Source organism: Rhineura floridana, chromosome 3, assembly GCF_030035675.1.
Source record: "Rhineura floridana isolate rRhiFlo1 chromosome 3, rRhiFlo1.hap2, whole genome shotgun sequence".
Classification (NCBI taxonomy): Eukaryota; Metazoa; Chordata; class Lepidosauria; order Squamata; family Rhineuridae; genus Rhineura; species Rhineura floridana.
Window position 1 is genome coordinate 214,006,894 of NC_084482.1, and position 26,254 is coordinate 214,033,147.

The 26,254-nt window shown below is 45.8% G+C and overlaps 1 protein-coding gene across 1 annotated transcript in view; it reads left to right on the top strand.

The window, feature by feature from the left end:
* Nucleotides 1–26,254, top strand: part of LOC133381527 (proteasome subunit beta type-9-like) — a 32,356-nt gene extending 6,102 nt beyond the window's left edge. The window contains exons 2-8 of the mRNA XM_061620722.1: nucleotides 3,614–3,752; nucleotides 7,988–8,039; nucleotides 14,480–14,547; nucleotides 15,240–15,371; nucleotides 22,238–22,367; nucleotides 24,445–24,586; nucleotides 26,087–26,254. Coding sequence (XP_061476706.1) covers nucleotides 14,489–14,547; nucleotides 15,240–15,371; nucleotides 22,238–22,367; nucleotides 24,445–24,586; nucleotides 26,087–26,214 — 591 coding nt within the window. The 5' untranslated portion in view covers nucleotides 3,614–3,752; nucleotides 7,988–8,039; nucleotides 14,480–14,488 and the 3' untranslated portion in view covers nucleotides 26,215–26,254. The remainder of the gene's footprint in view (nucleotides 1–3,613; nucleotides 3,753–7,987; nucleotides 8,040–14,479; nucleotides 14,548–15,239; nucleotides 15,372–22,237; nucleotides 22,368–24,444; nucleotides 24,587–26,086) is intronic.

A 26,254-nucleotide genomic window follows, 5' to 3' on the forward strand; every position in this document is an offset into this window, starting at 1 on the left:
GATTTTGCATTGAGACCAGTTAAGCTGGATAGAGAGCAAGTTAAAGGGCGTGGCTCCCAACCAAACCTGGGGAACTGCAGTTTTGTGAAGATGCTGAGGTTTTGATTGTTACAGGTCCCTTGCCTCATCACTGAATCATAGAGTTCTGAGACTGGGACCATGAAATCAACTGGGAAACTGATTAAAAGTATATACTGAGTGAACAAGGGCTTTTCCATTGTCAACTATAAAACGACTTGCACCTCCTGCAACTTACTGTCTATAGCTAACAGTAGGATTTGGCTGTATGCACAGTTCTGGGCACTTGATGTAGTTTGATTCTCCCTCCCGTGTCTTAGATGTGTGGCTCCAGATATTGCGAACAGAGCCTGAGTTAACAGCAAATAAGATGCATTTAATTCTGCTTTGGTAGATAGGTTGACAGAAGAAGAAGAGGATTTCTATTTTAATCTCCAATCAGAGAAATTTTTTTTAATGGTATGCTCCAAGCAAATGTGGTTGATAATATATCATGCTTAATGACATCACTAGGGATAGGTAGACATAGAATCATAGAAAGAGTTGGAAGGGGCCTATAAGGCCATCAAGTCCAACCCCCTGCTCAATGCAGGAATCCAAATCAAAGCATTCCCAACAGATGGCTTTCCAGCTGCCTCTTGAAGGCCTCGAGTGTTGAAGAGCCCACCACCTTCCTAGGTCATTGGTTCCATCATCATACTGCTCTAACAGGAAGTTTTTCCTGATGTTCAGCCGAAATCTGGCTTCCTGTAACTTGAGCCCATAATTCCTTGTCCTGCACTCTGGGACAATCAAGAAGAGATCCTGGCCATCCTCTGTCTTGGCAACCTTTCATGTACTTGAAGGGTACATTATATCTCTCCTCAGTCTTCTCTTCTTAAGGCTAAACATGCCCAGTTCTTTCAGTCTCTCCTCATAGGACTTTGTTTCCTGTCTCCTGATTATCCTCATTACCCTCCTCTGAACCCATTCTAGTTTGCTGTATCTTTCTTAAAGTGTGGTGTCAAGAACTGGATGCAGTACTCAAGATGAAGCCTAACCAGTGCTGAATAAAGGAGAACTAGTACTTCACTCACTTTGTTAATGCAGCCTAAAATAGCATTTGCTTTTTTTGCAGCCACATCACACTGTTGGCTCATATTCAGTTTGTGATCAACAACAATCTCAAGATCCTTCTTGCATGTAGTATTGCTGAGCCAAGTATCCCACATCTTAATAACTGCATTTGGTTTCTTTTTCCTAGGTGTAGAACTTTGCACTTATCCCTGTTAAATTTCATTCTGCTGTTTTTAGCCCAATTCTCCAGCCTATTAAGATCCCTTTGAATTTTGTTTCTGTCTTCCAGGGAATTAGATATTCCTCCCGAAGGGTGACTTCGCTTGTGCCTGCTTTTGAGACGGGCTCCCGCCTCAAAAGAAGCTTATTCAGATATAAATCAGTCAGAACATTTTTTTTTTGACTGATGAAATTTCTCCCGGGCAGGGAGAAACGTAGAGATCAACCTCAAAAGCCTGTTTTTGTTGGGAGGACCGGATTTCATTAATTTATGAGAAAAGGTCCAGCCAGCAATGCCGGACGGACTTCCGAACAAGCTCTATCTGATTAATGCGATACGTTTATCTTTTCTTCAAAGAGAAAACGGACTAACAGGCAAGCACCCTTCTTTCTATTATTTTTTTTACTTGGTTTAAATTGTTGCAGCAAAAAGAGATTTGTCAAATGAATCAGCTTTAAAGAACTTCTGGGTGAGCTATAACTCTTCTCTGTTATTCACGAAATTAACAGCTTATCTCTGTTTCTATTGCAAAAAGCTGTCCTGGAAGTGCATTCTAAAGATATAAACAGAAGAGGGATTTCTATTCCGAGGAACATTATATTGTCTGGGACTATTCTCTTTTTGGTCTATTTTATTTTGATGAATCTGCTTCTTCACGACGCCACTAACTGTTTTGATGCTGGGAACTAAATTTGTTTTGTGTTCTTGAACATAGAGAGATAAGGCAGGCTGCTCTGTTTATACTGTGATGTCATCAAGCCTGGAATATTAACCCAATTGTTGTTGAAATAAGAAGTGGTTCTTCTTTATTTTTGTTTTGTTTTGTTTTCGTGGTTTTAAAAATGGCAATCAAGAAAGTGGCTGAGAATCTGGAAGTAATTATGTTTCAGAAAATAATGGATGAGATTGAGATAACGAAACAAACCCTGCGACAGGGCAGTAAGGAGCTGAAAATTGAACTGAGCAAAATGACGCAGGAGCTTAAAGAAATAGGGGATCCTGTGAGAGAGGAGAATGAGATCAGAGATGAGAAAAGAAAAAATAAAGGGAAGATACAAGCCCTGGAGATTGGAACAAATGTGGAATTGGAAAAAGATCTGGAGTTTATGGATATTAGAAATAAAATCTACTGTTTGGAATTTAACGTTATCTCTGAAGAAATTAATGAAGATATTAGAGATAAAGTTATCAATGGCTTGGATAATCTTTTGGACTGGAATGATGTGATGGAGTTTGATATAGAGAAAATCTATGGAATTAACTGCAGCCATGTGACAATGGAAAAACTCTCAAGAGATGAGCCAGTGCATTTTGTAAAAAAGAAGAACACAGATATGACTTTACAACAATATTTCAGCAACTTATTCAGAATTGATGGCAAGAAAATATTTGGGATAGAGGAAATTCCCATCAGACTCTTATTATATGACTATGGCTATGACAGCAAGATTATTATGGAATACTGATAATGGAAGATTGGACACTGAAATTACTGGACTTAACAGGACTATTGAAGATGGAAGATGGCATTAATAGGGATAATGGAATAATGGCTATTGAAATTATTGGACCTAACAGATTTTGATGAGATGGATTAATCGATATGTTTATTTGGACTATGGTTATGACAATAAGATTATTATTATTATTAACGAGATGGATTAATCGACATGTTTATTTGGAGAAAAATTGATAGATATATTTCTTAAAGAATTGAAACCTCTCTTTGACTTTTTGTGGAAAGAATAAAGTAATGTTTATGAGATTTGATGATTAATTAAGATAACTACTGGAGGAAAGTGATTTTATAATATAATTTAAGAGACAGGATTGTTATATATTGTAGACCTACAACTGATTTGATCTGCGACAAATGGGAAGTCAACATTTTATTTTTTTGTTTAATCATTTTTGTTTTGTTTTGTTTTTTGTCTTTGAATGTTTTATGATGTTGTTTTGTATGTTTTATGAAAATTTGAATAAAAATTATTGTTAAAAAAAAAAAGGAATTAGATATTCCTCCCAATTTTGCATCATCTACAAGTTTGATAAGCATTCCCTGCCCGTCCACATCCAAGTCATTAATAAAAATGTTGAAGAGCACTGGGTCCAAGACCAAGCACTATAGTAGCCCGCTAGTTACCCCCCCCAGGTTGAGAAGAAACCATTGATTAGCACTCTGAATATGATTGTGTAGTCAACTGTGGATCCACCCAATAGCTGTTCCATCCAGTCCACATTCAGCTAGCTTGCTAATCAGAATATCGTGTGGCATTTTGTCAAAAGCTTTGCTAAAGTTGAAATATATTGTGTCCACAGCATTCCCACAGTCTATCAGGGAGGTTTGTTGCTGTTGTTACGTGCCTTCAAGTCGATTATAACTTATGGCGACCCTATGAATCAGTGACCTCCAAGAGCATCTGTCATGAACCACCCTGTTCAGATCTTTCAAGTTCAGGTCTGTGGCTTCCTTTATGGAATCAATCCATCTCTTGTTTGGCCTTCCTCTTTTTCTACTCCCTTCTGTTTTTCCCAGCATTATTGTCTTTTCTAGTGAATCATGTCTTCTCATGATGTGTCCAAAGTATGATAACCTCAGTTTCATCATTTTAGCTTCTAGTGATAGTTCTGGTTTAATTTGTTCTGACACTCAATTATTTGTCTGTTCTGCCTAGAATGCCCTCCCTTGTCCTTAACATGGTTGCAACCATATCTACTCAAAAGTAACTCCTATTGAGTTCTATGGGGCTTAGTTCCTTAATAAGCATGTTTACAGTTGCTCCCTTCAGGGGCATCCATCTGTACTCCCATCTAACATCTCTGCAACACTAAGCTCCTTTCTTCCAATAATGGCCTGCCCTGAGGGCACGTAAACCCTTCTTGCCAGAAGCAAGTAAGCTAGATTAAATGTTCCCTAAAGGTGTTGAACTGTGACCTGGCAGACCAGGGTTTGAATCTCTACACAGCCATGAAGCTCACTGGGTGACCTTGGGCCAGTCACTGCCTCTGAGACTCAGAGGAAGGCAATAGTAAACCACCTCTGTCTGAATACTGCTTACCATGAAGACCCTATCTGGGATCAACTTGAAGGCAGTCCATTTCCATTTTGCATCACCCTAAGCTTGTGAGAAAGAATGACCTTGTCACTTCAGATGGACCTAGGAACACCCTATTTTTGGTAAGATTTCTATTTTAATCTCCAGAGAATTTGTTTTGAATGGTATGCTCCAAGCAACTGTGGTTGATACAATGTATCATGTTTAATGACGTCACTAGGGCCCACCCTGTGACATCACTAGGGCCCGCCCCATTTTCTCAGGTTTTTGCATGGTTCCGACCTGGCAACCCTACTCATAACAGTGTTTCACAATAATGCAAAAATGTTCTCAAACACGATGTCTGGTAGGTCTGGTTGGGGGGGGGAATTCTTGTTGGCAACACTGCTCAGCTGAGACCTTTCTCATTCTCCCTTCCTTCCTTCCTAGTCAGAAGTGGGTGATAACTAACTGCTGTGAGGAAAAGGTTGGGGGCATTCTCAACATGGCCTGTCGCTTGGCTTATCTACGAGATCGTTTTGTTGTGTGGTTTTAAACCACCCTTGAATCAATTTAGGTTAAAAGTGGCATTAAAAGTTTTAAACAAGCAAACAAAACAGCTTCTTGAGGTAGCCCCTTCCAGGAGGAGGAGGGTGCCATTTTGTACCCTTTTCTTCTTCACAGCCAGCCCTGCACAAAATGGCTTCCGCTCTGTCAGGCAGGCTAGTTAGAGCCGCCTCACCCTCATCGCTTCCCTCTCTTTAGAGGAGAGGCCTGTTACGGGTGAGGCTGACCAAGGAAGACAGAAACCGAAAGCCTTAACAACTCACTAGTAAACATCCTGCCTGGGAAATCAGTAGACCATTTTTTTTTCTCTGTGTGTGTGGGAAGATGTTTTCTGTCCCCTCACAAACCCACCCAGTCACCAAGTGGGGAAGCCCCATCGAGCGGAGTGGACATCTTAGATATTTATTCCTGTGCCTTAGGTAGAAATAGTTACCTTGGCCTGAGCACACATCTTCCCCTCCCTGTCTCAAACCTCCGCAAGACCATCTCCCTCAATGTGCAGAGGGTGATGTAATTTCCAACACGGGGCCAAATCCTGTTGGCTACAAAGCCCCCTTTCTCAAGGCAACGTGGCCAGGACTCCTGGGTTCCCTTGACGGGAGATTTAACAGGAGCCAGAACTCCTGGTCCTCTTTCTGTGTCCTTGGCACACAAAGTTCCTTCCTCTCTGGCAGACCTGGGTTTTTTTTAACATTAATATGACATTTCTATTCCCCCCCTTTCCTTCAAGGAGCTCAAAGTGGCGTACTTGGTTCTCCCCTCCCCATTTTGTCCTCACAACAACCCTGTGGGGTAGGTCATTTAAAGCACATCCAACGCACATGTAAAGCACATTGTTTTCCCCCAAGAATCACGGGAATTGTTGTTTGTTAAGGGTGCTGGGAAGTTGTATCTCTGTAAGGGGAAACCACAGTTCTCAGGATTCTTTGGGGGAAGTCATGCTTTAAATGTGTTGGCTGTGCTATAAATGTGTGGTATGGATCTGCCCACAGTGGTGGCCCAAAGTCACCCAGTGAGTTTCATGGTTGAGTGGGGATTTGAAGCCAGGTCTCCTAGGTCCGTCTGACCACTACACCAGGCTGGCTTCTGGTGTTTCTCCACCCACCCCCCAAAAGCCCAGGTCCTCCTGTGACACTGTATGTACTAGGGTTGCCAGATCTCCGGTTTTCTGCCGGAGTTTCCAGCAAAAGTGGGCCGTCTCCGGCCTCCGGCCATACTTGGTGTGAAGACGCTGATCTCCGGCTTTTGGACGTCCCCCTCAGGCACGCATGCATGATTGACATGCATGGCTGCTGGGTGGGAGGAGCGGCCGCGATGGCCGTTTCTGCCTGCGGTATGCATCGCGGCCAATAGAGCAGGTTGTCATTTGGAATCTCGGGAGAAGAAGGCTGCTGGGTGGCAGGAGCAGGTTGGACTCCGGCTGATTCATAGGGCCACGCTTACAGAGACAGAGACAGACAGAGAGAGGGGGGGCAGGCAGGCAGGCAGGCAGGCAGGCACCTGCAGATACTTCTAAAGAGCTCCCTAACTGCCTCCGGCCATACGTTATTTAAACAGGTGGATCTCCGGCTTTTCATTGGCCCCCTCAGCCACACATGCGTGATTGACACAAGCATACATTAGGCTGTGGCTGGCCGCCTTCCTGCCCTTTCTCAGTCAGGCAGGGACTGCAGAGACAGGAGGACTTGAGCAGCCACTGCCCCTGCAGGGACCCCCCCCCAGCAGCACCCCCTGCCCGCTGGCGAGCGGCACACAGCCGCAGCTGCAGCCCCACCACCCAGTGCCCACACAACCGCAGGTGAGGGTGCTGCAGTGGAACCCGCAGCCGCCTGGCCGAGACGGAGCCCATGCGGCCTGGCAGCCTGAGCAGGAGCCGTGAAGAGGCGGTGGCAGTGGAGGCCAGTCTGGGCCGGCTCCTTCTTAGCTCCTCCCCCCGCCTGCCCTCCCCACTGATTTAAAAGTTCAATCGTCCTGTCCCCCGTCTCATTAGGAAAAGACAGAAACAGAGAGAGTGTGTGTGTGTGGGAGGGGGTGACCTGCTTTAGGTAGCAGAATCAGTGGGATAGATGAAGGCAAGAATTATCTATGGAATGGTGCCACGAGATTTGTTTTTTTTAATATCGGCCCTTCCATTGTGGAGGGTGGGGATTTGGGCTCCTAACACAAGAAGCAAATTTTGTTTATTTACTGTTCAAAGCTAGCATAACTCAGTGGCTGAGCAACTGAACTCTGAATCAAGAAGCCCCTGTGCCATACATTGTGACTTTACCATGGGATAGCCTGGCCTCAGTGATCCATGCTCTGATAACCTCCTGTGTAGACTACTGCAATGCACTCTACATGAGGAACCCCTTGAAAACTGCAGCTGGTGGGGGATGCTGTGGTTTGGCACTGAGAAGGCTGGGTGGGGAAAATATATAACTATTTCTCAGACTGTTGCTGCGGCTTCTGGTGTGTATTAATTTGCATAATCATAAAACAAGTATAAACAGTTGCAAAACAGCTTAAAGTGGCATGGTTCTGAATTTTGGGTTGGGTGAATGAAGTTTATTTATTCTTATTTATTTATTATTTGATTTATATCCCGCCCTTCCTCCCAGTAGGAGCTCAGGGTGGCAAACAAAAGCACTAAAAACACTTTAACAATCATAAAAACAGACTTTAAATTAAAGCAAATCATCTCTAAAAGCATGTTAAAAAAAGAAAAGGTTCCAAAGCGTAGGTGCTGCCACTTCGTTGTTGCTGTTATTTGCCTTCAAGTCGATTTCGACTTATGGTGACCCTCTGAATCAGTGACCTCCAAAAGCATCTGTCATGGACCACCCTGTTCAGATCTTGTAAGTTCAGGTCTGTGGCTTCCTTTATGGAATCAATCCATCTTTTGTTTGGTCTTCCTCTTTTTCTACTCCCTGCTGTTTTTCCCAGTATTATTGTCTTTTCTAATGAATCATGTCTTCTCATTATGTGTCCAAAGTAGAGGGGGGGCAGAGAGAGCGATGGGCTGCATAACCTCAGAGAGAGGGGCAGCGGCTGTGGGCTGAACAATTCTCAGCGCTGATGTGCCTGTCCCTCCACCTTTATCTTGCTGTAGATAGCCGGGACGAGGACCACAACATCCAAGAAGCACGCACAGCAGGATCTTGGTAGGCATGCCTTTATGGAATCATATGGCTTCCTTTATGGAATCGATCCATGTCTTGTTTGGCCTTCCTCTTTTTCTACTCCCTGCTATTTTCCCAAGCATTATAAAAGATTATTCTTATTTCGTATCATCTTTTATAAGACGTGTCATCTTGATACAATTAAAAACCATTCAATTGCTTCAGCAGGCAAAACAGTCATTAAGCGGTCTGCCAAGACCCTCAGTAATGTTCAAGTAGTGGTGGTGGTGAGTTTGCAAATCCCTGGTCTATCGCCTTGCTGTCTGGTTGTGAGCTTACAGGATGCATTTGACTGGCCAGGGTTGGATGCTGGGTTTGAAGAACATAAGGAGAGCCCTGCTGGATCAGCCAAAGGCCCATTTAGTCCAGCGTCTTGTTTGCACAGTGACCACCTAGATGCCTGTGGGAAGCCCACAAGCAGGACCCGAGTGCAGCTGCGCTGTCCCCACTTGAGATTCCCAGCAAATGGTACACAGAGCCATATAGCTTCTGATATGAAGGGCCTTTACTCTGATCCAACAGGGCTCCTCCAGCAGCATTGTGGCATACTTGTGTGCAGGGCTGGATTACCCACTAGGCCCCTGCATTAGTGCCTATGAAACTCCTACAGGTCTACACGAAAGTTTGGGTTCTTAAACCTTCACCTAGATGGAAAGACCCTCCACAGATAGGCTTGGATCCTAAATTTTCCTTTCAAGAATAGAACACTGTTTATATGCCTGGAAGAGACCTTTCCTGCCACTGGAGCTCCCTGCACCCCCAAAAAAACTGATCCTGAAGGTTAGTGGACCCTTGGGAATGATGTGGGATATGGGGGGGGGGGGGGCTAACGGAGAGGAGATACTGGAAATTATCCCTCCCTTGTATGAGCCAAGGAGCAATTTAGGATCTAAGGCATACATCCACATTGACAGCCCAGCCCAGCCCCATGCAAATTAATGCTCATCACTTAGACTGAAGCAAGAACAAGGAAGACTGAACCACATAAGAGAGAAGAAATTGTTTAGACCTTTAAGACTCTACTGCATAGTTAGTACTCTAACTTTTCAAGCTTGTTGTTGTTGTTATGTGCCTTCAAGTCGACCATGACCCATGGCGACCTTATGAATCAACTGAGCCAAGCTGCACACTTCAGGGAAGGCAGAAATCCACAGGGACACTAAGCAGCCTGATCCAGAGAATAAATCCCTTCCTGAAGCGAAAATATAGTTTGTCATTCAGACCTGGCACAGAGCCTGATCTTCAGAGTAACACAGGAAGAAGATCCTTCACAAGTTCAGATGACAGTGGATATAGGACTGGGGGAGGAGGAGGCAGAAGCCATTCTCACTTGTGGCTCACTCCAGAGTATTTTATCATTCCTGGAAAGCAAAGGCCTTTTGGCCTGAAGGGGGGCAAAAGCAAGTCCTATCTGTGATTCACTCCAGATTATCATATCATTCCTGGAAATCTGAGTTTTGGGCATCAGGAAAGCTGCAGCCCTTTCCATTTTAGGTATGTTTCCCACAGAGCCTGTTGCAAAATTCCCTGTCTTGGGGACAGATATCCAACACCCATCGCCCTACACTCACTTACCCCTGACAGAGTTGTTGGATTCCTGGTCACTGGCTGCAAAAAGGAGAAAACAGAGGGAGTCAATATCACTGCCTGTGTGGTGGGGAGGCAGTTCCCATCTCCCCGGGCCCCTTTCCTGGCTTACTTCCAACCCCATCTATATACACGTTCCTTCCCCAGAAGTTCCTATGTGTCAGTCTCACAAACCAGTGCCACGCAAGTTACAAAGAGTTAAGGGACAGGCAGCCCCAGAGGGAATCTGGCCTGTAGGATGGCACTGGAACAAGAAGCAGGAACTTCAGGGGGAAAGATAGGTGGGCATGGCATGAAATCTGGGTCAAGACTGGGCAGAAACGGAAGAGACTGGCAGAGGCTGGGTAGGTGGATGGGAAGGAGGGAGCAGTGAGGCCAAATCAGGTCTGTGGAGGCCCCCAACCTTCACAGAGTTGAACTAGCCATCCAAATATTTGGCTGCAAGTCTCTAAAGGTAAAGGTGTCCCCGCACTTGTAGTGCGAGTCGTTTCCGACTCTCAGGGTGACGTCTTGCGACGTTTACTAGGCACACCATATATATGGGGTGGGATTGCCAGTTCCTTCCCCGGCCTTTCTTTACCCCCCAGCATATGTCAGGTACTCATTTTACCGACCACGGATGGATGGAAGGCTGAGTGGACCTCGGCCCCTTTTACCGGAGATTCGACTTCCTCCTTCTGTTGGAATCGAACAACGGCCGTGAGCAGAGCTTCGGCTGCGTTACCGCCGCTTACCACTCTGTGCCACGGAGGATCTTCAAGTCTCTAGTATATGAGTAATCCCACAGCGATCTCTGTCTCTCCCTCCCACGACTTTTTGGAGTCAATCTGTCAGCCTACAGGCTCTCTGAAAACTTTCCTTAGCCCAGTTGAGTCTTCTCACAGTCCACAGACGGGATGAACAGCCTGGCTTAACCTTTTCAACAGGCTTCCACCTTTCCCAGACAATTTTTATTGGCGGGGGTGTAATCTGTGGGGCTGTTAGCAGGTCCTCTACAGTTTCAGGGCTGGTTAGTGATTGGACCCTCACACATTCTGGAACCTGAGTTTATCAATACGTTTATGAAACATCTCAAGCGCTTTCCCACTTTTTTAAAAAAAAGCTGTTTCACAGGAGGGAGGAGTCACTCGCCTGACACTGCTTCGTAGGGTATTCCCCCCCTCAGATTCTCTGCAGAGACAGAAATCAGAAGATCAGAGCTGTAAGGTATCTCGTACTGTGTTGCAAAGAGGCCGGGCACTCCTAGAACCTGCCCAGCAGATGATGTTCCTCTACTCTCTTCCTAACAACCTTCAGAGAAAGAAGGCCCAGATGCTTCCCGATCTACTCTTATCTAATAGGAAGCCTTTCCAGATATCAGCATTACACCTGCCTTGCTCCAGTGTAGCCCCACTGCTTCTGGCCCTTTCATCTGGATCACTAGAGGATGACTCAGATGTCCAGTAGAAGCAGCAGACTGGGGCAGCTTTGACAACACATAACTGGGGTGCCTCTTGCCCAGCCATGGAGAACCTAGGTGATGCCATGGCAGAGGGAAAAGTGTCCTGGAGACAAAAAGCTAGGCTTGCCCCACCCCACTCACTCTCTGCTGGATCCCTGAGGTTACTAGAGAAAAAGGCTTCTCTCTCTCACACACACAAACTCCCCTTTTCATTGAATCATAGAATAGTGGACAAGACCTGTAAGGCCATCGAGTTCAACCCATCTCTTCTTTGGTATCAGAGTCTTTTATTTAAAATAAGGGATCATTCCTAAACATACTTGAAAAGTCACCCCATTAAGAACACTAGATGGTATCACAATAGATCACTGCAACTCCACCTCCCCGTCCCCCAGGTCTTGCCTGCTGTTGCACGGAGAAACCTGGTGGGCAAAGCTGGGAGAGATTAACCCCCCCAGCTTCATCCAACCAGGTCTCCGTGATACAAGCCAGGTCAGCGTGCTCATCCAGGATCAAATCCTGAATGGCCGTTGTTTTACCATTCACCGACCTGGCATTCACAAGCAGCATTTTCAACCCAGGGGAACTGTCACCACAGCTGTCCAGACTATTTGAATGGGGAGACAGTTTGGGGGCAACCAACACCCTATTACGCTTCCATCTCCCCCAATGACATAACTGTCTCCCCACTCCGTATCTCCCTCTGCGCTCCAAAACATGAATGGCAGCCCCCTGGTTCCCCTCCCGTACCCACTTATATTGAAAACACATCCTTCCTTAACAGCAGGCAAGACTATACTCTTAAAACCAACACCCTACAACCGACAGGCAAATATCAAACAAATTTTAAAAACCCTGAAAATAAAATGGCTGGATAGCAAGTAAGCAAAACAGCTAATTTAGTGCACAATTCAATCATCTAATCTTGAAGTTGCCAGGGTGTGGCTGACGGTAGCAAGGCTGTCTCTGCCCAGGAGAGGCCGCAGCGGGAACTGGCAAAAGGCACTTAATGTGCCACGGTGGCCACGTCTTCACCAGCGGGCATAGTATGAACACTTCTGCATGGTTTAAAGTTCATGAACAGATATTTATGTTTTATTTACTGAGGGGAGATATGATAGCACTCTTCAAGTACTTGAAAAGTTGCCACACAGAGGAGGACTGGGATCACTTCTCGATCGACCCAGAGTGCAGGACACAGAATAATGGGCTCAAGTTGCAGGAAGCCAGATTTCGACTGGACATCAGGAAAAACTTTCTTTTAGAGCGGTATGACAATGGAAACAATTCCCTAGGGAGGTGGTGGTCTCTCCAACACTGGAGGCATTCAAGAGGCACCTGTCGGGTATGCTTTAATTTGGATTCCTGCATTGAGCAGGGGGTCGGACTCAGGGGCCTTATAGGCCCCTTCCAACGCTATGATTCTATGATTTTCATATAACAGCATTTAAAAACTGCTGGATTAATCTAAGTGGTATACAAAAAAAATGCAACATAAAAACATTAAAACAATATCATCGAAAACAGAGATACAATGTAAAAACCAGCTAACACTGTATTATACAAACTGATACAATCAGGACTTCAGTCTTATATCAGGGTCCGATCTTATGGGTCAGGGAAAGCCTGGGCAGAAAGATCTGTCTTTCACAAGTTGTCTGAAGCAACTGCTGGTTGATGCTTCACGCATGGTGGAAGGAAGGACATTCCACAGAGCCTGGGCAACGGTGGAAAATATGGCAAAAGACCCATGAATAAGTGTGATCTATGAGATGCATGCAGTTTCATTACAAAAGCAAGTGTGGTGTAGTGGTTAGAGTGTCTGGCGAGGGCCTGGGAGACCAGCGTTCAAATCTCCACTCATCCATGAAGCCCACTGGTTGACCTTGGGATCAGTCACCGTCTCTCAGCCTAACCTACCCCACAAGGTTGTTGTGAAGATAAAATGAGGAAAGAGGGGAGCTGTGTACTCCATCTTGAGCCCCTTGGAGGTAAAATGAAATATAAATATACGAAATAAATTAGAAACTGGGTATTCTGCCCTCAGACCAGGGTTGGCTCTAGGTTTGAGGGTGTTTTTGGCAAAGTGTCCCCCAGTGGGCTTCCTCCTCTGTCAGTGGACCTTGGCAGGTTTACCTAGTGATAGTGGCCTGCACTCTTAGAGTAGCCCTGTGCAGCCACCCTTTTAATTTCCCACAATACCCCCAAGTGATGCTATTTCAGGTGCATTGTGGTAAATTTAAAGAGATCTAACCACCTGACACTGCTTAGAGTGGTGGGTTCAGGGGGCTGGGCAGGGGTGTAGTTGTTCAGGGTCTCAGGTACCATCTTAGACCCCTTACATTTTTTAGGAGCAACATCCCAGCAGGGTCCCTATGTCTAACCTGTCCTTTCCTGCTGATTGGAGCCAATCAGAGTGAAAGGAGTCTAGTCAGCCGCTGAGAAGTCTCTTCTCAGTAGCTAAGCTAACACATTCTCCTTTCACGATGATTGGCTCCTAGGGATGTCTGTTTTTGTGGGATAAAGTGTGCATGGGAAAGGCTGAGGAGTGTGGAGATGATGAGGGAGAGCAAGCAAGCAAGGGGAAGTGGAAAAGGGGGGAGGGGAGGGAAGACTGATGCAGGGCCTCTCACTCTGTCTGTCAGCTGCATGGCCTCCAGTTTGTTTGTTAACAAGGATCTAATTCTCAACCCAGCTGCAAGAAGAAACCGCAAGAAATGTGGTTTTCTTCCAGCCCCAAACCAGAGATAGTAGGGGAGGAGGAGGGAAATACGATCAAAATGGGGGGGAGGGGGAGAACGTATGTGCATGTGTGTGTGAGAGAGAGACAGAGACAGTGCTTCAGCTTTCAATTATATTATGTATATATGTGTGTCTTGCATGGTAAGGTGAAATGCAAATATATATGCTTAAGTGCGTGTGATGCAGCCAACACCAGAGGTTAGGATCAGGAATTTCCATGCTTAAGTTTCCTCCTAAAACTTACAAGTTTTGTCCAAATGCAGTTACTCTGAGTTTTAGCATGACAACCAAGAAGGGAAACTCAGCAAAGCAAGCTCCTTCTCTTACAGCATCTGCATACATTATTTGCCCATGTATGGGCACCTGAAATCATTGATCTAGTTCAAATGCAACACATGAGACTGAAAGCTCGTTTTATTGTATAATCTTTGAAGGGGCGCGGTGGGGCAGGGCCTGACTATCATGAAGGGACCCTGCACTTCTGAATTTGCCACTACACTGCTGGGTTGGGAAATAAGGAGGGGTGAGGCAAACATCAGCCAGCTGCCCTGGGAGTCCTGGGGCTAATGTCAGGCCCTCCTCCAGTCTCCCTCCCTGTTTGTTCTCCTCTATCTAAGAGCTCAGGACTCTCAATTCTTTCCCCCTTCTGCAGACAACCATTATGGCTGTGGAGTTTGACGGAGGGGTTGTGGTGGGATCTGACTCCAGAGTGTCTGCAGGGTAAGTGGTCTCTGTGTCTAGGGTGTGTGAGGATGCACATGGCTCAGGTCTCTCCTTCCTCCAATGATGGGAAACAAAGGGTGGAATCAAATGCGTCTGTGATTGTGCAAGATTTCTTAAGCTAGTTTTCTGAGAAAGAGTCTTCTTCCTCTATCCTATGTCACTCTTTGCTCAAACAAGGTTATTTCCTTGAACACATAAAGGGTGTGTGTGTGGAAACCTTCCAAAGGACTAGTAACTTGCCCAATTATCAATCCCAGTTGGCCTTAATTGTTCAAGGCTCACAGTTGCTGGAACTCTGTGAAATGTGGAGATCTCATTGGGGCCTCGGGTTGGCCATTGTGAGAGCAGGATGCTAGATTAGATGGGCTTTTGGCCTCATCTATCAAGACTTTTCTTATGTTCTTCTGAGTAACCGTGAGGGAGGGCTCTTCCTTCATGCCCTGCCTGTGGGCTTCCCGGAGGAATCTGATTGGCCATTATGAGAAGCAGGGATGGTGGACTAGATGGGCCACAAGCCCAATCCAGCAGCTGAGCTTTTATGTTCTTATGGTGTGGCGCACGATGAACATCCAAAATGTACACCAGCGTGTCTACGACTTCTTCTGGGGAAAGGGTTTGTTGGACTTCTTTTCTGGAGTTGGGATGCTCTTGATTTTGACACGGCCCATTCCCTCTCTCTGCCTCTCCAGGCAGTCTGTGGTAAACTGCGTCTTCAACAAACTGGCGCGCCTGCATGACCGGATTTACTGTGCGCTCTCTGGGTCGGCGGCTGATGCCCAGGCCATTGCCGATACGGTGCACTACCAGCTGGAGCTGCACAGGTGAGCCGTGGCTAGGAGCAGCTCAGGTGAGGCGGGCCAGGCTGTGCCACTCCAGAAAGCCACAGTCAAGAGGGGCAGACAGCAGCTGCAGCCCCGTGAGAGTCTTCCAGCAAAAACAACGGAGAGTCCTGTGGCACCATCAGGACTAGCAGATTGATTATGGAACGACAGGAATGAGCTACAGCAAGCAGTGGTGCAGCTGGGTAAAGTTAGACCAGGGGTGAGGAATCTGAGGCCCAGGGGCCAAATCCATTCCTCCAGGCTTCTCTCGTTGGCCCTTGGATCTCTCTCCACAGGCCACACCCCCTCCCAAGCCACACCCTCTACCCAGGCCACACCCCTCACTGGCTGTGCTTCGTACCCTCCTTGAGTGTTTTTGCCTGGCTGGAGTGTGTCCTTGCACCCTGATCAAGCCCCTGGCTTTCCTGGAAGGAGGTGCAGAGAGGGGAGTGTGAGTGTGAGCCAACGTGGGGTGGTGGTTAGAGTGTCAGGCTGGGATCTGGGAGACCAGGGTTCGAATCCTCATGCAGCCGTGGGCCAGTCACTGCCTCTCAGCCTAACCCACCTCACAGGGGTATTGTGGAGGTAAAATCGAGAGAGGCGTAGAACCATGTTTGTACACCACCTTGAGCTCCTTGGAGAAAAAGCAGGATATAAATGTAATAACAAAAAAATGTCTCTAGAAAGTAGCCTACTGTACACAGGGAAAATTTGCATCCGTTGCCCTGCACACTGTTGGCATGTGGCCCCTGGAGGGGTGTCCAGAAAGGAATGTGGCCCTCGCACTGAACAAGGTTCCGCACCCCTGATGTAGACCCTGGATTGAAGGGTCTTGTGTGGGTGTGCTTTAGACGGCCACACGTGTTATCTTGGTTGTGCTGCACAAAATTATCATTTCTCTTCCTCCCCAGGGCCACCCTTTCCTGCTTTAGAGCTCCTTCTAACGTTCCTGACATGCTGGACCAGAGGGTTGGGAACCTTCAGCCCGAGGGCCAAATTTGGCCCAGTAGGGGTCCCCATTTGGCCCACGAGGCTGATGCTCCCAAACCGTGCCCGCCTGCCCCACTCCTGATGTCGTAAGTGATATCAAGCGTGGGGCAGGTACCCATCAGTTGCTTGAAGTGAGTTCCTCGTTGCTCCTTGGCTGGAGCAAGGTGTGCCCCCTCCGCAGCCCAATCCGAGAACAAAAGAGAAAGGAGGCAGACAATCGGATAAAGCAGAATCTGGACAATAAGTCTGAGCAAATGAGCTCCTCGTACCTACTCTTGCTACGTAGAAAGCAGGCTTCTGGCCTTTTCCTCACAAGTACCACAGCCTCAAAGGTCAGTGGCCAGTCTTCTGAGGGCCCGTGAGGGACAAAGGAGTGTCTTTACCGCCCCCCCTTAAAAAAAGGTTTCTTACCCAGGTTGTCTTTGATTGACAGCTGTCACATGACAGCCCATCCTCTTGTAGGTCACCCTTCTCAGGTAGCCCTTTCACAGCTTTTGGGTGCTGAGGAAATGGTTATCTTAGAGTTGTCACTGGGGTTTCTCCAGGTTGGGATTTCTGCCAGGCAGAACCAGTCCTGTGTTTGTGTATTTGGGGAACTTGGCAGGAAAGCCGTGCTTGGTTTGCTCAGGCTGCATGAAGAGAAAGAGGCCAAGAGGTTTTCTCTGTAACGCCCACCTGACAAGGTTGGCCTGTGGAGGTGAGCAGCAATGAAGACCATGGCACCCCCAAAAAGGTTCTCCAACCCTGTGTTAGAGGGGGGGAAATACTCTGAGCATGTACAGTTTCATATTTTAAACCCACAGCACCATCACAACTAAAGGGACAACATGAAGTGTGCTTCTGTTGTCCTGATGCTAAATCCCTTTCCTTGGCAATAAGCATAATTTTGTTGTAAAAATAATATTAGTAAAATATTTTTGAAGTTCAAAATGTCTGCATCTATCTGACTACAAAATGTTTTTAAGAATAAGAATAAAGAAAGGAGGCTGCAGTGACCAGCCTTTGTGCTGATATGGTAGGTCTTCTGGCCTGCCCGCACCCACCCAGCTTTGCCACTGTCCCTGTCATCTGCCACTTTAGGGGGGGTCATCTGGGGGCACAGGGCTCTGGCCCCAAGACTGTGCCCCACTGACAGCAGCAAGCCATGAGGTCAAACATTCCCCCTCCTGCTCCCAATTCTTCTCTGGGAGGACCACACGCCCACTAGTGGAGTGACAAATTCGGAAGTGCAGGGTCCCTTCATGACAGGGACAGCCCCTCACAGCCCCGCCCCCTTTTCCACCTTCCCTCGTCTCCCTTGCTGTCCCTGTCATCTTGCAAGTCCACACTCCACCACAACAGATGCCCCTAGGAGCCAATCAGCATGAAAGGGGAGGCTAGCTTGTGTGTGTGTGTTATGTGCCTTCAAGTCGATTACAACTTATGGCCACCCTATGAATCAGCAACCTCCAATAGCATTTGTAGGCTTGTGTTAGCTACTGAGAAGAGACTTCTCAGGGGCTGGCTTCCCTCCTTTCACCCTGATTGGCTCCAGTCAGCATGAAAGGAAAAGGATTCTTTCCAGTGGCTAACACCCTCCCTTTCCATATTGATTGGCTCACATATAGGAACCTGGCTGGGACCCTGCTCCCCAACAAAATAACAGGCCTACGACCCCCTGGGACCACGGACAACTACATCGCTGCATACACCAGAGATCTCATCAAAGTTTAAACCATCCAGAAATTAATTCAGATGTGTTTTCTCCCACAAAATGTGTTTCCCCCCCCCCTTCGAGTACGAGTTGGTTGAAGAGAAAACAAATTTTGCTGAAGAAAACATTCTCTAAATCAAGGGTTTCCAAACTGTGGTCCATGGGCTTGATTCAGGTGGTCCGTGGCATGTCTGCATTAAATATTCATATTGATTTTTAATTGTAAAAATGTTGTAATTTAATGGCTTATTTTATTTCTTACATTGTATTTTATTCTATGGAATGCACGATAAAATGCAATAAAATACAAAATAAGAAACAAAAGCAGCAATACCAATACAATTTACAACCATGCAGCATCTATCACAGTAGCATGTTACAATTGCTACATAAAGTGGTCCCTCAAGAAGGGACTCTCAAGAGGTCTGTTGGGTTTGGGAATATCGCTGCAAATCAAACGCAAGTAAAGTTTTTTGGTGCAGCAGCGCCCTCTAGTGAACAAAGCAGGAAAAGGCGCTTCTCTTTTATCACCTGATTTCCGGGAAAAGGAGACTGCAGCTAAGCAGATATGATTAGATACGGTCAAGGGCACGAGGCATTTCTTCCTGTTCTGATGGTGGAGATGGTAATTTCCCACATCTCTTGCCAAGACATTCTCGTGGTGGCATTCCAGTGAATGTGGGCGGTGTCTCCTCCCAACCCAAATCCAACCTAGCCTCAGTTTGCCTGCAGCTCTGTTGCCACTGAACACTCCACTGCCCCCTATTCCACTCTGCTATCCTTAAATCCTTTTGCAACTTAGCACATCTGATGTTTTGCTGCTCCTTAGATCCTTTTTCCATTTTTGCTCAGCTCAACCTTAACAGTGACACTGTGGCACGGATCACGATTATTCCCATTTTACAGAAGGGGAAAACCGAGGCAACATATATTTCTTACAATCCTGCATTTCTCAACACAGCAGAACTCCCAATGCAGTTCTGTTGTTAGAGATCCCTCCCCGCCCCACCAATTAAAAATGTTTATGTAGCTAGTTAAATGGCCTTCAATCAAGTAGCTAATTGATTACATGAAAAATAACTTTCATTATCACATAAAACCTCAGTAAAATGGTTTTTGGAGAATATTGAAGGAAGAGTTTAGATCACTTTTATTTTAGGAACCACAGACTTAGTATTCATGGTTCAAAGGAAACCACACTGCCAGTATAGTCTGTTTCATTCCTTTGTTAATTTTTTTTATTAACATACCAGAGCCAAAAATTACGTTTGCTTTTTTTCTTTTAAGTGAGCCCTTTAGTCTTGGCTCCAGTGTCTAAAACGTGTCCTTCCCCTTTTTTAAACAGGAAATGAATTGAGAGTCAACATGGTGTAGCTAACAGTAAGCCTCATTGAAATCGATGGGATTTTTTTAAGTAGAAATATACAGGATTGTGCGGCACATTAGCAGCCATTTGTTAACTTTCTTGTGTGTAATTGCTGTTTTTTAATGATGTTATTTAATTTTGTAAATTGTATTATTTTATGGATGTATTCCTGCATTTGTGTTTTTTGGTAAGCCACCTTGAGGGCCTTTTGGCCATAAGGTGGGGTATAAATAAATAAATAAATAATAAAATAATAACAACAAGAAAGGCTGCCACCCTAACCACACTTAGAGAGAAAGTCTCATTGGATTCGGCAAGACTTTCCTCAGAGGGAACACGCTTAGGTTAGGAACATAGGAAAGAGCCTCATGTCAGGGGTGAGGGACCTGTTTCACCCTGAGGGCCACATTCCTTTCTAAGCAACCGTTCAGGGGCCACATGACAGTGGTGGGCGGGGCCAGAGGCCAAAGTGGGTGGAGCAATGAACATAAATTTGACCTTTGTCCAGCTGCAGGCTAGTCTTTACACACACTTAGATGCCCAGGCCTGACGGCGGCAGGTGACCAGATCCAGAGGTGGTGACAAGGCCCAGCACTCGTGGTGGTGAGGAGCCTACTGTGCCTGAGGAACTGCAGACACCCCTCTTTATCCTTCATCCAGGAAGCAAGAGGCATCATCAGAGTTCAGAGACACATTCCGGCCATGCAAAAACACTCAAGAAGTGTGTGAAGCAGGGCTGTGAGGGGCGTGGCCGGGGAAAGAGGGTGTGGTCTGTGGAGAGTTCCCAGGGCCATATAGAGAGGCCTGGAGGGCTACATTTGGCTCCTGGGCCTTAGGGTGCCCATTGCCGCCTTATATGAAGTCAAATAATTTGTCCATCTAGCCTGGCATGAGAGGACTGGCAGAGAGAGAGAAAAGGAGGAGGTGTCCCACCCACTGACTCTGGACCCATCCACCACCATTAGGCAGACCTTGATACATCATCCCTGTGGGAGCACAGAGAGAAAGGCCGTGTTAAGAGATCCTGAGAACAGGGAGCTAGGATGAAGGAACTTCATGGCTTGCCCCAAAGGATCCTGAGAGCTGTCTTTTGTTAAGGGAGCTGATCTCATAGACCTACAATTCCCAGCACCGTTTCCAGGATTCCCCATGACTGTTAAAGTGGTATAAGAGTGCTTGAAAGGTATGGTGTGGATGTGACGTGGGGATTGTAAACCCACGTCAGTCTCGTCTCTGTGGCTGAGGGCCAACGCTCACTCTATTCCGGTGGTTCTCAAACTGTGGTCCAGGGACCACCAGTGGTCCACCAGTTTCATTCAGGTGATCCGCAGCCCGTCTGTGAATTTGTGGTGGAAGACGGGAAAAGGCACATCCTTCATGTTAAATATTCATACTGATTTTTCGTTGCATTTGTGTTGCTTCTTTAATATCTTATCTTCTATAGAATTCAAATTGTAATACAATAACATATAATACTAGGGGGCTCTGCTCCCCCGTTTGCTCCGCTCGCCAACCCCCCCACTCCCCCCAACCCCCGACTCAAACTCTCCCCACTACCCCCAGGCACCTGCACTCCCCTCGCCAACGCATTTACTTTGCCTGTTCCCCCACTGCCGCCACCCCAGACAAATAGCACAGCACAGCTGCCCACTGGCCTCCCGCCCAGCGCCACCTCCCTTGGTCACACTCTTGCTACGCACTGGCCAGCTAGCCGCTCCCCCTCAGCCAGGCTGCCACTGCCACCTTGCCAAGGCAGGGGGATGCGAGCAGCGTGCAGGTGGGGGGAAGCATTCATGCCACAGTTTGCAGTGCCACCTGTCGGAAGCACTGTGAACTGCAGTGTGATGCTTCCATTTTTGAAAACGGAAATGGATTGCCTTCAAGTCAATTCTGACTTATGGCGACCCTATGAATAGGGATTTCATGGTAAGCGGTATTCAGAGGGGGTTTACCATTGCCTTCCTCTGAGGCTGAGAGGCAGTGACTGGCTCAAGGTCACCCAGTGAGCTTCATGGCAGTGTGGGGATTCGAACCCTGGTCTCCCAGGTCATAGTCCAACACCTTAACCACTACACCACACTGGCTCTCTTTCCATGTTTATTTAGGCAGAAATATAAGAAATAAAATAAGTGATACAAACACAACTAAAAATCCTACAGGATGCCGCACCACACATTACAATTGCTACAACAGGCAGAAAAATCGTTAAGTGCTCCGCCAAGACCCTTAGCAATTTTTAAGAGGTCTGTGGGGTAAAAATGTTTGGAATCCACTGGTCTGTTCTTTTGAATTTGGATACTCTCATACCTTCATCAAACATGGAGTGTTCATCTGTGCTTTAAAACAAAACAACACACACACTCTGTTCCCCTTTAGGATATACACATGAAAGAGGCCTATGCAGATCCAGTGTGTATTTTAAAGTGGGAGAAGGTATCCCAGTTCTTATGCTATAATGTAGTGAAAATGGCACAATGCAGGCCCACAAGGCTTGGGAACAACCCCAAGGTTTGCAGATGCATAAAAAATATTTAAGGGGGGGAAGTAAAGGAGGGAGAGACCCCAAAACAGCCCAGTGAGGACTAAGCATGGTCACGGAATGCTGACTGTTGCCAGGGAAAATGGAAAACCAGGTGAGAGGGAGAAAGAAATGGAGTACTGTGAAAAAAGGGCATGGCTGCCTGTCTGGCTATCTAGAACCCTGAACACTGCAGCAGTTTTGTTATAGGTCCCACTTGTATTTTTTTTTTTTAATTTCACTTCTTTTGCTGCCCTGCACCAGAATTTCAGAAGGCTTAATGTTTGTCTCCCTGGCAGCTTGAACATGGAGAAGCCTCTGCTGGTCCTGGCTGCAGCCACCGTGGTGAAAAACATCAGCTACAAGTACAAGGAGGAGCTCTCAGCTCACCTCATGGTGGCAGGATGGGACCCCAAGAGAGGGGGACAGGTAAATGTAGGGAATGAGGCGTGGGGAGGGCTGTGAGGCCCCTACCTGTGGGTCCCACCTCGTCACGGTCCCACCTCAGGGTCCTGCTCTCAAAACCGTTCTCTCACAGCTCTAGCACAGATCTCTCAAGATCCCCCTGCTAGGCAGCACCACCAGACACTCCCTGTAAACCATATAGCCTTGAGACTGTGCCTTCGTCTCCTCCTGGCTTGTTGCTACTTTGTGTCTGGGTGCCTCAATCCCCCTGTATCTTTGTGTCAATAAAGCAAACAGCCCTGGGTTGCTCTGGAAACCTGATGATGTTACACTATCTCTTTACCGCTGCCACCATTGATACTGTTTCCCAACCTTGGTATATGCCCTGCCCCCCCTTCTGGTCTGTGTAAACCCAGCCAAGGATCAGGCGTTTTGGTAAACCGAGAAATATTTATTTATATACACAGGGAATACAAGATTACTTAAAAGTATAGTCAACAAGCACGTGGTTTCATAAAATGCATTACTCTTTATGTTTCTAGTTGTCAATAACCTGCCTCGCTACCCGCCTAATCCAATCCACCCTCCAATCCTCAGAACCAACCGAACACAACTCAACTCTCTCAACTCCTCTCTTCAACCTCCCCTCCTCTGTCATCCTCTCATTTATACCCCTCACCATTCAAACACTCAGCCAATCATCATTCAGCATTCTCCAGTTCTAGCCCATGTACTAGCCCCTCTCACTCAATCCGCTTACCATATATCCTTTATTAAACCTGCACTTACCATATTTACAGTTATAAATACAGGGGCATCACAAGGGCCAGGGAGGGTTTCTGTAGTCCAAGATCTCTGGAGGGCACCAGGTTAGAAAGGGATGGATTTGACAGTCGTAACTTCTCCCAAAGAATTGTGGGAAAGCTAGATTCCAGAAAAGTTAACTGCACTGTGCCTGTTGCAGCAAAGCCTACAAAGGCTGATCCCTTCAAGATCAATATGTACTGTTTATTGTGACATGAACTTTTGCAGGCAAGAAATGACTTCCTTCCTTTTAGATGGCCAGGGAGATGTCTCTATTACCAGTTCTACAGCTTCTTCAGTGAACTTTCACTTCCAGGATTGCTAGACTAGGAACTACGGATGGGCCACTCTGTCAATTTCAGATTCACTCTCTTTCTCATTTGTCCAAGTTTAAAATGTTTCCACATCAGTTTGTGGATTTTCTTTTTAAAGTCCTCATAAAAATGTTTGGGCAAATTTCTCACATGTGTATGCAGTTTTGCCCAATATACACATTTTTGCAAAGCAATTTTCCCCAATATAATGCATTTTTGCATGTTGTTTTCACAAATGCATTTTACTAGTATGCTTTCACTTTGCCACCCTGGGCTCCTTCTGGGAGGAAGGGTGGGATATAAATTTTATTATATAGTAGTACTATATTAATTTTTATGCACACTTTCCCCTTGTATATGCATTTCTGTAAACAGTACTTGGCATTTGCAAAATTCAGAGAAGTGCAAATGTTGGGGGATAGTTACAGTTTGGTTCTTGTAAGTGCAAATTAGGTAGATTTGCCCTTAAATGCAAACTAAATTGAATTTCTCCTCAATTCCTTCTTGAAACCATGAATAGTTAAAACAGTTTAAAACTGGTTTTTAAAATGCAGCGTAAAACTGGACACACTTCTTAGAGTAGGGCAAGCCAAGGAGACTGTAAAGAGTTTTTTGTCCGGTTCACTGATCTGGATTGTTCCCCTTGAACAGAGACTTTTACCCGGCTTGACAATAAGAATAGATCCCCCTAACGTTCCATGAAGGATATAGCTTGGCTATTACAATACATCGTTCCATTGTTGCTCTTCAGCCGAGTTTGCACTTGTGTGCCCTTTTTATATTATTGTTGGATGAGCCCTTTTAGTTAATAATGTGTTGTTTTTTAATCTCTGATGTATTTTAAATCTTATATTAGACGCTTTTAAAAACCAAATCGCTTGAGACAGAACTTTTTGTAGTAAGCAACAAATAAATAAATAAATTTAACCCGGATTAAAATAGCCTCCCCCTCCCCAATTCTTTGCTACCTTCCATCCCAACAGGTGTACGGGACTCTGGGGGGGATGCTCACCCGGCAGCCCTTTGCCACTGGAGGATCCGGGAGCACCTACATTTATGGTTATGTCGACTCCGCCTACAAACGTGGAATGAGCCGGGAGGAATGTCGCCAGTTCACAAAAAATGGTAGCTGTCTTGTTGTGTCCATTGTAGAACAGAGGTGGTGTGAAATAGACTTTGAGTCAACTCTTTTGGGGTGAGTGAAGAGTTGAAGCAAAGATTGACTGTTAAAAAGCCTTTCTGGAAGCAGATATTTTGAATAAGAATCAGTTGGTTCGAAAGGGAGAAATGGCTTGGAAACGATGTTTCTGGATAAGCTGTATATTGAGCATTCTTTCTGATTTGCATGCACAACATTGATGTGGAGCTTAGATTGTATCTGGCCTTTATTGAGCATTCATTCTGGTCTATTTGTGGGTTAGGCTGTGAACACACTTGGTTGATCTGCCAATCAGTTGTGAAATCTCTTTGAAGCTGATTTTTAAAAAAAATTCCGTCAAGCGGATCCCACCAGGTTTTCCAGTAAAAAGGGGCGGGGTTTGACTAGCATAATGTGCCCCCATTTTCAGAAGAGAGGGGTGGCAGAACAGTGTGTGTGTTCCTACCCTTATACGAGGAGCATCTGCCCTGCATTCGTTCTGATTTGCTTCTGTGGTGTTGACATGTCTGCCCATTCATTCATCCCATACTTTTCCATGCATTTTCTTGTCATTTTCCTAACCACAAAAAGGCTGGCTTTTTAGGTGATATTGCCCTAGGGCAGCCTTTCCCAACTAGTGGGCCACCAGGTGTTGTTGGACCACAACTCCCATCAGCCTCAGCCAGCATTGCCAATGGTCAGGAAAGATGGGAATTGTGGTCCAACAACATCTGGTGGCCCACTAGTTGGGAAAGGCTGCCCTAGGGTGACAGGGCAGTTTAACCCACTTTAATTAAACACACCTGAATTTCTGTTATGGCCTTAAAGCCTTCCCACAAAATACTGACAGTCTGGAGGTGATCTAAATGTCCTAATTTTAACTTTCCCCCAAGGCGTAGCAATTGGGTGTCTAGATGGGCTGTGGCCTGTTTGGGGGGATAATTTTTAACCAAAGAAGAGCAGGAGTGTGGAAATGATGCAGTTTGGAGAATGTGGTATTGTTAAGTTTTTGGAGAAAATAATGGTATTTCCTTGAAATGGGCCAGGATTTTTTTTTTTTTGACTTCCGGGAAGGGTGAATTGAAACCTCTCTTTGACTTTTTGTGGAAAGAATAATGTCTATGAGATTTGATGATTAATTAAGATAACTACTGGAGGAAAGTGATTTTATAATATAATTTAAGAGACAGGATTGTTATATATTGTAGACCTATAACTGATCTGCGACAAATGGGAAGTCAACATTTTATTTTTTTGTTTAATCATTTTTGTTTTGTTTTGTTTTTTGTCTTTGAATGTTTTATGATTTTGTTTTGTTTGTTTTATGAAAATTTGAATAAAAATTATTGTAAAAAAAAAAAGAAATGGGCCAGGATTTTTATAGCTATACACATGGCTTCTTGAAAAGAAAATAATCTTCCTTATAGTATTTTCTCTGCTCAACGGCAGCTGATTTTAACCCCTTCCTTTCCTTCTCCTCATTCCAGCAATTGCCCTCACCATGGTCCGGGATGGTTCCAGCGGAGGAGTCATTTACCTGGTCACCATCACCAAAGACGGCGTCAAGGAGGAAGTTGTTGTGGGAGATGAGATCCCCAAGTTCTACGATGAATGAATTTGCTCCCCTTCCCCTCTTTTTTAACTTATCCAATAAA